Raw genomic sequence first — 12226 nt, forward strand, 5'->3', positions numbered from 1 at the left:
GCACGAATGCCCAAGTGACTCACCTTGTTTTCATAGTGCTGTGCCTTAGCTAGTGATTATATTTGAAGCAGATAATCTGCAAGAAACACTTTCAAATGGCAAGCACGAATTTTGTGTTTATTACTTTTCTGGAAAATCTTTCCTGCTCCCTTTGTATTGCTTCAGTCTTAGCAGTCATACTGCCATTGCACTCTGCCATTATTCACAGAAGCAAGCCACAGCCATCTTTCTTAGTTTTCTGGTGCTCTTCACCACTTACCAGAATTCAGACAAGGTGCTGGCCAGGCACGAGTAGCTGTTTGCCTCACTTGCCCACTCCCCAGCGTGCTGTTGCATCTGCTGGTAGCCATGTAAATAGTGTGAGGTGAGTGACACACTGAAAGTCTCTGGAGCTCAAGGTAATTAAGGTTATGAACCAGTGTATTTCTTTAGGATGCTCTGTTCTCAGAATATGATTTGGTGATGTGACTGAGCCAATCTTAGCTGCAGGGTGTACTGAAAACTGTGGTCCTGCTTTCCCTGCACTCCTTGTGTTCCTTCCTCCAGCGTCCCTTGTGCTGGCACTAATGCTGAGCTATCCTATGGTGAGCTAGTTTAGGATACTGTTTTGGCAGAAAATTACCAATTTATGAAAATTTCAAATTTTTGCCAAATTAGTTGCTAGACTTGCTCAGGAGTAGAACAGATGAGTGCCATGGTGTGCGGAAAGGAAAAGGAGGAAAAAAAGTTCCTTTCATCAGTAGTATGCAGTTGGATTTGTTAAAGCTAGTTTCAAGTGTTTTAGAGAACAGATTCTTATCTGTTGCTTGTATCTTCACATGCAAGGAGTCAGAGCTCAACAGGTAAATAGTCATGATTTGATCTTCTTAGTGGCATTAAAAATTTATTTGAGATGCTGTTGAAATAAATCTGGTCGATTTGAGATCTCCATAGAAATTTTTAATTTTGTAGTTTTGTAGACCTCATGGCTTTTATGTGTTCTGTTATGCAAGATTTGTTTTTATTCTGCTTGGCATCAAACTTTTTCTAGAATGCACAGGTTATTTTAGAGTTTTATTTTCAGGTTTTGTTTTAGTTTTTTGTTTATCTCTACATAGGCATTTCTGGGGCATTCAGGATAGCAACTCCACTTTAATAACTTAGTTTAGATTGAGAATAAAATTATGAAAGTATATTACCTAAATATTGTGTTACAAACCTTCTGTTTATATTTTCTCTTTTGTTGAGAAGTTTGTCTTAGATCAACTTTCTTGAGAGTATTAGCTAAGTAGTGTAAGCATCTAAGTAACGTCTATGCCTTACTATTGCCTTTTTTTTTAGAATTATATTTTTTCCTCATAAATAAGTAATTTCAGTTCCTGGGTTTATAATATGGCTCACCAGTGAGTTTCCTGGTGAAGCTCAGCTAATGTATCTAGGCATTTGAGGGTAAATCTTTAAGGAATGTTTAAGCTGGTACTGCTCTAGAGGGTTGTGAAAACAGACTTAATCTTGAATTGACATATTCTGATCTGATTTATGAAGACTTTAATACTATTTTTTAAAATTTTTTTTTTTTTTTTGAATTTAGGGTGCAATTTTCTTGGAAGGAATAACAGTTAAATGTGTGACCCAGGTGACAACGCAACCAAAGTTAGGAGGAATACAGCAGAAGTGTCAGCAGTTCTGTGGATGGGAAGGGTATGAGAATATTTAGAACTTACTTATTTGTACTATCTAGAAATAAGTGTTATATTTTGCAGAATAAAACAGCTAATTGTAAAAATGAGAAAAAAGACCATTTTTGGGTGAGCTGTTTGTGAAAAAAAGCCTCAAAGACACTTGGCAGTGAAAGTCTTGCACTGTACTATGAAATGAAATGATCAGTTTTTGATGTTAAACAAGATTCTAGAATTAGTTTTTCCATTGAGATAACAAAATGTTGCTGTTCAAATTCCAGATGTAGCCTAGTCCAGCTATTTGTGTAAAATTTAGCTCTTTCTCAAGCAGTAGATTTATTTATACCAATGCTATTACATTTCAGTATAGAGGTATAATAGTAATTTTTATAGCCAACTTGGATTTGCGTCCGATGTTAATGAAAATGTTGGTTTTAATGTTGGTTTTAAAAAGAGAGACATTAAAAGCAACTTTTTCATTAACATCTTTCCAAAGATTAAGTTTGTCAATTTCATTAACATCTTTCCAAAGCTGGTGATCCACACTGCTTCCTGACTTGTTGATGCTTATAGTGCCTGTAATTTTGAATTCAATTATCTTGTTCTTCAAAGTTAAATCTTTGAAGTTCCAAATAATTTAGTGTTTTGTTATAAGCAAATAACCTTGTTCTTATCAGATAGACTTTTGACTTCTCTTGCAAAATATTTCATCAGAGAAAATGTTCTAACTCAGAGTTAACCTTGCAACAAGTCTGGTACAAGGTGTGAATTCAGTCTGATGTAAAAAATGTATTTCCTTGTGTGACTATTTATTGCAGAACGATTAATAAACGTGGTTCTTTTGTTTTTTTAGGACTGGATTCCCTGGAGCACAGCCTGTTTCCATGGACAAGCAAAATATTAAATTTTTGGAGCAGAAGCCATACAAAGTTAGCTGGAAAGCAGACGGCACCCGGTAAGTTCATTTTAAATGAAAAAGCAGCACACAGTAAATTGGGTAGACAGTTTGGATTTTCTCAGGAAAGTGAATTTACTTGTACAAAGGACAAAGCACAACAACAAAACTGGCTCCAGAGATTAATTTTTATTCTGTCTTGGTGCCCAACATTTGCTGAGGTTTGTGGCCAAGTTTCTTTCTAGCAGCTGTTCTACACACTAACTCTTATAGGCAAGCACCTTTATTCTTCTCCAACTCTTGCCTATCTGTCAGCCAGGACTTGCCATCAAGGTCTTAGAATAATCTTGCATTACAAGAGTTTGCTAAGCTGAAGACTTTATTTATAAAAGCTAAATAAAACTTCTGATTGATCCTTCAGAAGCTGGGTAATATGAGACATTTCATAGGTGTTTTTGGTTTTTTTTATTCATACTGTGATCCTTTGTTCTAACACACAGTTCATGTCAGCTAAAGAGTCAATAATTTTATCCTCCCTCACCAGTTCTGTTACATTCATTGCAGGGGTGCCTTTTGTTTAATAGCAAACTACAACCTGATTGGACATACTCCAGAATTTTTCTTGAATTCTTTATTTTGCTAGGTTTGTTATCTTTAATACTGGAGTATCCTAGATAATGAAAATCCCTGAAAATATGGGGAATTTGTAATCTTATGAGAATTACCAAGTGGCTCCACATGGAGTCAGTCAGGATTCAGCACAATTCAGCCATAACTAAGCTGTCTTGTATAAAAAAAACCCCAGACCCTTCAAGTGTCTCTCCTCTGTGGAGTTTGTGCTTCGAGGGTTTATTAGCTTGGGCTGAACATGGTACGAAAAGTCTTAAGTTAGCTTCAGTCAGTATGGCATTCAAGCATTAAGAAATATGTGGGAATAATTGGTTTACAGACCCTGGCTGTGTGCAGAAGCACTTGGGTTGTGCAGTGCAGGTGTTCTCAGGATGGGAAGTCGCAGCACTGGGTTGCTGGGAGATCGAGGCATATTCTCAGAGCAGTACAGGGTATGGGGCATTCCAAAGCTGCTGACCCTGAACAACTGAAGTCAGCCACTTTAAACTGACCTGGAGAGTCTTTGTCATATCTTATGTTACTAACTTGGAAAATTGATGTCTTATGTAATATTCTCGTTTTCTTACTCAAATGTGTGGATGGGATGCCTACATTCTGAGTACTAAAGCAATTATACAGAACATAGTAGTGTACCTGGAAGACTGCCTTTTGTGAAAGAAATTAAAGTGTACATGTAATTTCTTGTAGAAATTTTCAGTATTTTGAACATTCTATTCTGTGTTTTTAGTTTTAGAATGGATGAAGAACAAAACTGAAGGAACTAAATAATGACTAAATTAATTTAAGCTTTTTCAAAACATAATAACTTGTAATTGATTGTGGAGGTATGCAGACTGATAGGTATATTCAGAGAAGAAAATGGAGCTACAGAGATCCAATGTTAATGAAATTCAGCTTAAGTAATATGAAAAAGAGATTAAAGATGAAAACCTGAGCTATTATTTGGACATTTAGACACTTTGCATTATATGTATCCTAATCAGCAATGAAAAATTATTATGATAGTTTTCACATTGGACATGCTTCTAATTATTCAGTTGTTCTCCAGTGATCCAGACTCCATATGCAAGTAAACAGATTTTTCATTAATTATTCTGAAAGCTTGTGTTGACAACCGTGACCTTCGTGAATTTAATATTAAGACATCAGTTAGTGGAGATCCATTTATGGATCCCCTGCTAATATTATCTGGAGATGGAACCCCTGTCATCAAATATCTCTGAAGCTATTCTGTTAAAAGTGGTTTAGATGCAGCAGTCTAGACCTTGCCTATTAGAATATTATTAGGCTTGCATGCTGTTTTGTTGTTTTGTTCTCTCTTTCCTTAAAAAAGCACTGATGTTTTGTTGACCCTGTTGACTAGAAGAAAAGCAGATGCATAACTAATAACTCTCTGTTATACTTTCTCACTAAAATAAAACACATTTATTTTGGTTAATAGCAATATTTGCTCAACTTAGCCAAACTTCTTAAATTTCACTAATTTTAAATATCTGTGTTTTATTACTGCAGCAGTAGTTTTCCCCAGAGGTTTCTAGGGAAATGACAAGTATTTTTTTGTACATTGTCTTGACTGATATACAGTGTCAGTAATTTCATTCAGGGCTTTAACTTTTCTTCAAAAGCATTTGCTAATCCTAGATTCCAAGTGGAGCCGAACCTTTCATCCTCTGTTTTAAGAGCTATGCTGGTTTTGGTTTTGTTGTGGTGGTGTTTTTTTGAGGGTTTTTTTTTTGCTGTTGTTGTTTGGGTTTTTTTTGAGTGGTAGAACTGTGCATGTTTTCTTGGTTTCTTAGTATTGTTGTACTTTTCTATCTGTAATTTTAGATAAAAGGAAAGTATTTCCCTAAATAAAAGAGCATTATTTATCATATTATGTTATAACATAATGTTATGTTATAACAACTTGAAATTGATTAGTTAAATTGTTCGATAGTTATTCTATAGAATATCTTGAGGAAATTTACTGGAGTAGTATCTTACATATTTTTGTAAGTGTGTGAGTTCTGAGTCTGATTCGGGTCAAAGCTTATCTGCCACCATTCTCTCGGAGCTCTGAGTTCAAAATTGTTTGACTTACCCTTGCTTAGTCTGTTGTGATTTGAAGAGTTTGTGCCTTCACTGTAGTCTTGCATGTTCTGTTCCTCATTTCCTTGTTCCGTAAGTATCAGCAGGGCACACCTCCTAGTTCTTGCTCCAGCATTTTCTCTGGAGCATGTTTGCCCCAAAAGGAAAAATGCAGTGTGAACAAATACCTCTCCCCTCCTGTTTATAAAGGCCAGTGTGTAAAGATGTGTATATTTGTATCTTAGGTTTAGAGAAATGAACTTAAAATCAAAAGATCCATGAAGCTTACTTGGCATTGGCGCTCTTTGTTGAAATATTTCCTCTGTACCAGCTATTTAGTTGTATGTAAATGCTGTATGCAAACTCACCCTGTTTTGAGGAAAACCACCTCTAAAATCATGGTGCTTTAAATTATTATTATTAAAATAAAAGTCACTGAGTTCTGCAGCTATTCTGACTGGTTTGGTGTAAATTCTCTATATTTATTGGAACAGTTGTCACAATGGTGTATCACAAATAATTTTAATGCTAATCTATTCATAAGCCAAAGGGCAAATTTCCCAATAGTGCCTTTTGGCTTTGTTGAGATGAAATTTATGTTGTATGTTAACAGTAGCTACAAGGTAGAGACATCTTTACAAATGTATCCAAGTTTGCAGTGCTGTGCTTCTGAAATAGTAGTTACTATCTGAACAAGGTAATTGTACCAGTATGTTCAAGGCATTGCTGTATAACTCTGCATTATCAGCTCTGAACTGTAAAATGATTATCCCAGGTGGGTAATGGCTTGTTGTAGCCCTTCATATGGACCTCATTAATAGTGTTTGTAGCAGATGCTTGTTCTAATGAGTGGAGCTGAATGTTCAGGCAGGGTAAAGTAATGAGACACCAGTTCTGAAGAAAAGACTGTTACCACTAAGAATAATAAAAAGCTTAAAAATGTCTGTGGAATAATTCAAATCAATACAATCAAACAGGACAAGGTTTTACAATGGTAAAATGTGGCCTGCACTAAATGGAACCTATTAAGGGGAGTAAATTATTTTCCTACATTTGTATTAACATATTTTTTATTTTTCACAACTACACACATGCAGTTTTAGTGAAAAATTATAAATATGATCATAATACGGTAGCTGTTCAATTATGGTAAGGCAGCTATTTAAAAAAATGTAGAACAGGTAGTTCTTGGCAAAGGCTATTAAATTTGAAAAATACTCAAGCAAATTTGATGGATTGCGGGTATCTAAATATGAGTAAGTTGATGCAGAATAAAACAGCTCTTCAAGAATTGCTGCTAGTTGTCTAACGTGTTTGTAATAAAATAGGTACATCTCTGAAGCTGGGGTTTGTTTCATGGTTAGCAAATTACATTTTAAAAGACAGGCCTGTTGCCTAAGTAATCATTTTTTATTGGTATCATAATACAAAATAAAAATAGTAAATGTACATTTAACTATATGATAAAACTGATGAGCAATTTTTCAATTGTTTATTAGCCAGAAAAGTTTGATTTATCTCAAATATGTCAATCAATAAATCAATATCTCTAGTATTGATTTATATTGAATATTATTATTTTGATTTAGTTACTATATTATTGAACTTGTGATAGCTTCCTAGTTTTTTTTTTTTAGTTCAGCTTTTTGTCCAAATTGAAGAAAATGTCTATTTTTTTAAGAACTTCAAATTATTGGCAGTTGCAGCCTCTTCAGAAACGTATTTGTGACCCTTACTTGAAGGAAATCTACTCAGTATATTTTAAGATAACATTTCATGCATCTTCTTTAAATGTGATGAAAACAAGATTGAAGTTTCACTCTGATTTCCACGGCTCAATACTTTTTCTTTTCCTATTCTTTGATCCTTTATATGATGAGATAAAGCTTACATGCATAACTTGAGAAATTGCAAATTCCTGATATGAGAAGTTATTCAAAATTCATTTGGTCCAGAGTAAATTGTGAAAAATCATCACTGCTAAAGAGCAACTCTTAAAAAAAAAAGGGGAAACTTGATAAACAGGTGTTTGTCTTGGAAATTAGGAGGTAAAAGATACTAGCCCAAAATTAGGTGGCAAGGAAGCAAAATGGTTGCCTGTCTGTAAAGGATTAAAGAAAAGACAGTTGAATGGCTTCATGGAAAAACTATTATGCCTGAGAGAGAGGAGAGAAAGTTGAGATAATAATGAGAATGAAGGAGGACAGAGACGATTGGAGAGTAGTACTAATCCAATTAAACCCCAAATCTATACACTTGAGAACTCATCATTAAGAACAAGAGACCAGCCTGTCGTGAAAGCAGATCTGGAGAATGGAAAGCTTGTCTCCTGGGAGCAGAGATATTAATGTGGAGTTGAACTTGAAGGAGACTATTGGGAATGAGAAAGAAACCATAGATTAATTTTCAGATTATACAAATTACATGACCAGATTCTCATGGATGTGGAATTTTATGCCAAGTAGTGGAAAGTGCCTGAGGTAGAGGTTTGCACAATTGTTAGTGCATTCTTCCCTAATTTAGAGGAGAGGGACCAAAATGTAGTGTATTGAGATTTTCCGACATCTTCAGAAATGGTGTTAGCAGGAAAGTTAGGGGCTGTTAATCACAACAAAGCTTTTATCAGTAAATGAGCTTTTCTCAAGGTATGGATACTCCCTTTCTGGACACCTTACCTTCTGACCCAGATAGCTAGTGAAAAAGTAAATTATTATAAGTTGTGTTTTGACTGTCCTGTCATTGAGTCATGTTTAGGGTTAATACATGTTTATGGTCTTGGGGTAAGGAAGGAATGTTGGCCTCCTGATCATAGATAGGGTGAAAACCCACCTGAGAATCATCTGGCTGCTTTTAAACCACACCTTCCTTTCCTTTTTCTTCTTCCTCTCCCCACTTATCTTAAGACATAGACTTAAATATTAATCAGTTTTGCACCGTTAGTTGGTAGTTCTTTAAATCCCTTCCTCTGTGGCTGTGGCATGTTTCAGTGGTGTGAAATTTTAAAGGACAGAAATATTCCAGGGTTGGGCATGTGCTGAATAGACTTTTCAGGACCAAATGGATTTTTTTATAGGAGTGACAGGTTTTGTGAACAACTGGGCTTAACCCAAGTTATTTGATTCCAAGTTAAATGAGCTTGATTCAATTGAGCTTATGTAACTATCAGCAATGGGCAAAGCCTCAGCTGGTAATTATATATCATTTGTGTGTGTAGGACAGCCATTCTTCAGATATTTGTATTATTTTCATTGAATGTCTCAAAGAAGTAGTTGTAAGGGGTTTTTTCTATTATTATTTGCATGATATTGTCAAAATGGAATGGCATTTGAAGAAGAGATTTGGAACCAAAAGGCTTACTTCAAAGATTAAAGTGGCTGTTGCTGGTCCAGTCTTCCACTCTCTGCACTGTGTTTTTATGCTGTGTTTTTAAGGTCATAGGGAAAAAAATGCAGTTTTTGTTTACATGGTATAGTCCCTTGTGGTTCTTCTTCATAAGTTATTTTAACTTTTCTTTAGGGGAAAACAAGCTCACCCATTTTTAAACTAGTTCTGTACACTACCTCTATAAATGGAAGAATTTTGGTTGAGAATGAGGCTGCAATCCATGTGGAATTTGTTTCACTGACTTTTTTTTGAATAATGTACTTAACTGGAGATACAATATATGTTGTCTGCAAACTAAAGTTGTGGAAGTTATTGAAATGGTTGCAGTAAAGCTTTTATTGCCTTCCAGACAAGATTAAAGGCTCTAAATAAACAGCTTTTATAAACTACAGTACTAGTAGTTGTTAGGAATCTACAGTTTAACTTTGAAGTGTGTAATTATAACATAAAGTCAGAAGCTTCTGCAAAAGTATATAAAGGTCATATAAATGGTTCAGAATTAAAATATATAAACTGCCATTCTAATGATTGCTGAAAAGAACAATTCATAGATGTTAAGCACTCTAAATAGCATTCCTCTTAATTTTTGAAAAGCAGATGCCTAATTCATGGTTTTATTTTGTGTGTTTAGGTAGGAGAGGAAGAGGAGAGGGGGTGGGGAGGCAGGGATGATGTGTTTTGACACTAGAAATTTGGAGGTTTAGGAGGTGAGATGTGAGTTGTTGCTCACTCTGTATTTTAATAATTGTCTTGTATAATTGTGTTGGGCAGTAAATTTAGGATTACAAGACTAATACTGGCCTGTTTTCTACAGCATTAGAACCCATTAATATTGTAAGTGTACTTGAGTTTTCATTTGAGAGTGTAAAAATAAAACTTTGATAAATTGAGTTTGAATTAAGGGCACTTCTGGTTTGTTTAGCATGTCCCGTGTTTCTAGGTAAAGAGATGCTAGCTCAGGGCAAGGAAACTCTAGTACAAGGTGGCCTCATTATCTCCAGCTGTTGCAATGTTGTCCTTGTTTCCTGTTATCCCTACTGTACAGGCAATGAGAGCATGTCTAGACTTGGGCTAGCAGACTTTGACAGCAGGAAAGGAGCTGTCAGATTTTGATAGCTAGACTTTTGGGCATCACTAGGTAACTCATTGGTTTTGTTTAACTATTAATTTTGAACCAGGAAAGATCTCTCTCGCTGACTGTAAGTCAAATGAGGCAGCACAGAATGTCTGTTAGACTAATATATAGAACCACTGGATATAAAAATGTCTGCTTTTGTGTTTGGTTTTTTTGCAGGGGCTGGTGATGGTGTATTTATGTATTTATTACTAAGGCACATCTGTATCACTTTGTTGCTTCTTCATCTCCTGGAATCTTCCTTTTACATTCATTGAGTCAATACAGAAGAATGAATACATGATAGGTGTGACAGAACGTATAATCCCTTGTCTGGATCCAAATGGACTAGAATGGCCAAAGAAAGTGTTCTTACTCATTTATATGGGCTTGGAACACTGTCAGGACTCTGAAAAGAAGTGTTAGAAGAAATCTCTTGGTTTTGTGTCCTGTCCTTAAGTGGTTAAGGGACACTGCTGATGTGATACTGTACAGAGAGTGTATTCTGTGAAGCAGCAGACCTGATATTTCACAGTTCTGAAGCCTCTTGACAACACAAAGTTTTATGGTCACAGTTCTGGGCTCTTTGAAAAATGCTACCTAACTGATTATTCATGTGTAACTATTTGAGTATTTGGACAGATTGTCTTCTAAGCAAGCTCTTTTGTTTATTTATAAATAGTTAATGTATTAAAATGCCTATTATGTAGCTTGTGTTATGAATACTAATCTTAGAATATTCAGCTGTAGTCCCAAAATGTTCTAATAAGATCCACATAAAGGGTGTGCCTGCATGTATATCTGATTTTTGAGCAATCAGTATCAGTGATTACTGGTTTATTTATATATTTATTTTCCTTTCTCCCAGACCACTTTTAGTAGTGGAACAGTACATTCTGTGCTGCTGGTTCTCCTGGAGGGGATTACAGACACTTCCATGAAGCGTAACAGCTTAAGCTCAGTCAGGGAAGAATGACATTGAGCCTGTGAAGTTGAACTATACAGATATCTAGGGCATCCCTTTCTCTTGGAGCTGATCTATTCTGTGAGCACAAATGGCAGTTGTGTTCCTGCTGTGGCTTGTGCTGGCAATGCAGACAGAATTGACCCAGAATATGCTCTGGCATAAATCAGTTCCCAGTTAAGGGTATCTCCTTTTTCAAAGCTGTATTAGTCTTTTTGTCACTGCTCTGTTATGGCCCTTCAGGAGAGACATTATGATTGCATGGGGAAAGAAGGGATGTAACTACTTGTCATCTAATGCTAAATTAATTTTTATTCTTTCTTATATATATGTTTTTTAAGCCTGTTGCTTCAGGCATGAATTTTGCCCTAAATCTCCAAGATATTTTCAGACAAAGGTTTGTGGAGAGAGATGAAGTTCAAGTAAGCTTGAAGCTCTATTTGCAATAAATAATGAAGATAATACTAATAATAATAACAACAACAGTGACAACGGTAAAAATTGCGAAACAATTCCAGAGTTCAGTCAAGCTTGAGATATAGTTTGTTCCATTGATCTTACAGCTTTAGAAAAAAGTAATCAGAACATTATACCATGCAGTTGTTTTTCAACAGTGTTTCTGTTGCTAATTTGGAAGTGCACTTAGCATCATTAAAATTTGGGTGAAACAAAGAGAATGTAGTATTTTAAATCAATTTGTTAGTATACAGATTGTTACTGGATCATATGTTTTCTAGCTTGTTAACAATTCTTCTGTTTTACATCAGATAAAACGTCATAATGCACTGTAAGAGCTTGTCAATATATAGTAGTTGTAGTTTAATTTACCCTTTGTTGTAGGTCAAATAATGATTACAAGACAACTTCAAATTTAACCCATAAGGTTTAATATCCTTCTAAAAATAAAGTAACAAAACCCCCACAGCACTCTAACTTAATTAAAACCCTGGAAGACAGACAAGAAAAGCACTGTAACTGGATAGTCTCTTTTAACCTTGCTAAATTCTTGGTTTTAACAGCAGTTTCACAGTCTAATAATACTTTAGATAGAAAATGTAGTTTTACATTGGTTTTGAATTTGTCATCCGTTAAATTAATTAAAGCATCTTTATCTTTGCTGTGTAAAACAGGAAAAGCTGAAGTTTGAGCTGAGTTTAAACTGTGATACTTTATTAGGAGAAATTATACTTGTTTCCACACTTCTTACGCATTTTTCCATGGTCCTTAGTGTTGCTGTTGTCTCCTTTATTCGAAAACTGACTTCTTTATTAATGCTGGTGCACACTGTATCCTGGGTGAGGGTATACCATAAAGTTATATAAAGATGCAACATTATTTCTGTATTTTACACTACTCTGTTAGTTATCTGACCTAATTACTTGTTCAATGATTTTTTGTTTTGGTTTGGTTTTTTGATTGGTTGGCTGCAGCTGCAGTCCTGTGCTCTCACTGACCACTAAAAATAGCTGCTATATGAGCTTTCTCAGCCGACAGCTTATTTAGAACCTTTTAAA

General features: G+C 35.2%; 1 protein-coding gene across 1 annotated transcript in view; it reads left to right on the top strand.

Moving 5' to 3' along the window:
* RNGTT (RNA guanylyltransferase and 5'-phosphatase) overlaps positions 1-12226 on the top strand; it is a 168778-nt gene that overhangs the window by 23252 nt on the left and 133300 nt on the right. Inside the window, exons 7-8 of the mRNA XM_085056366.1 lie at positions 1571-1680; positions 2512-2613. Of these exons, the coding sequence (XP_084912492.1) occupies positions 1571-1680; positions 2512-2613 (212 nt within the window). The remainder of the gene's footprint in view (positions 1-1570; positions 1681-2511; positions 2614-12226) is intronic.

This window comes from Lichenostomus cassidix, chromosome 3 (assembly GCF_008360975.1).
Source record: "Lichenostomus cassidix isolate B80296 chromosome 3, HeHo_3.0, whole genome shotgun sequence".
NCBI classification, from domain to species: Eukaryota; Metazoa; Chordata; class Aves; order Passeriformes; family Meliphagidae; genus Lichenostomus; species Lichenostomus cassidix.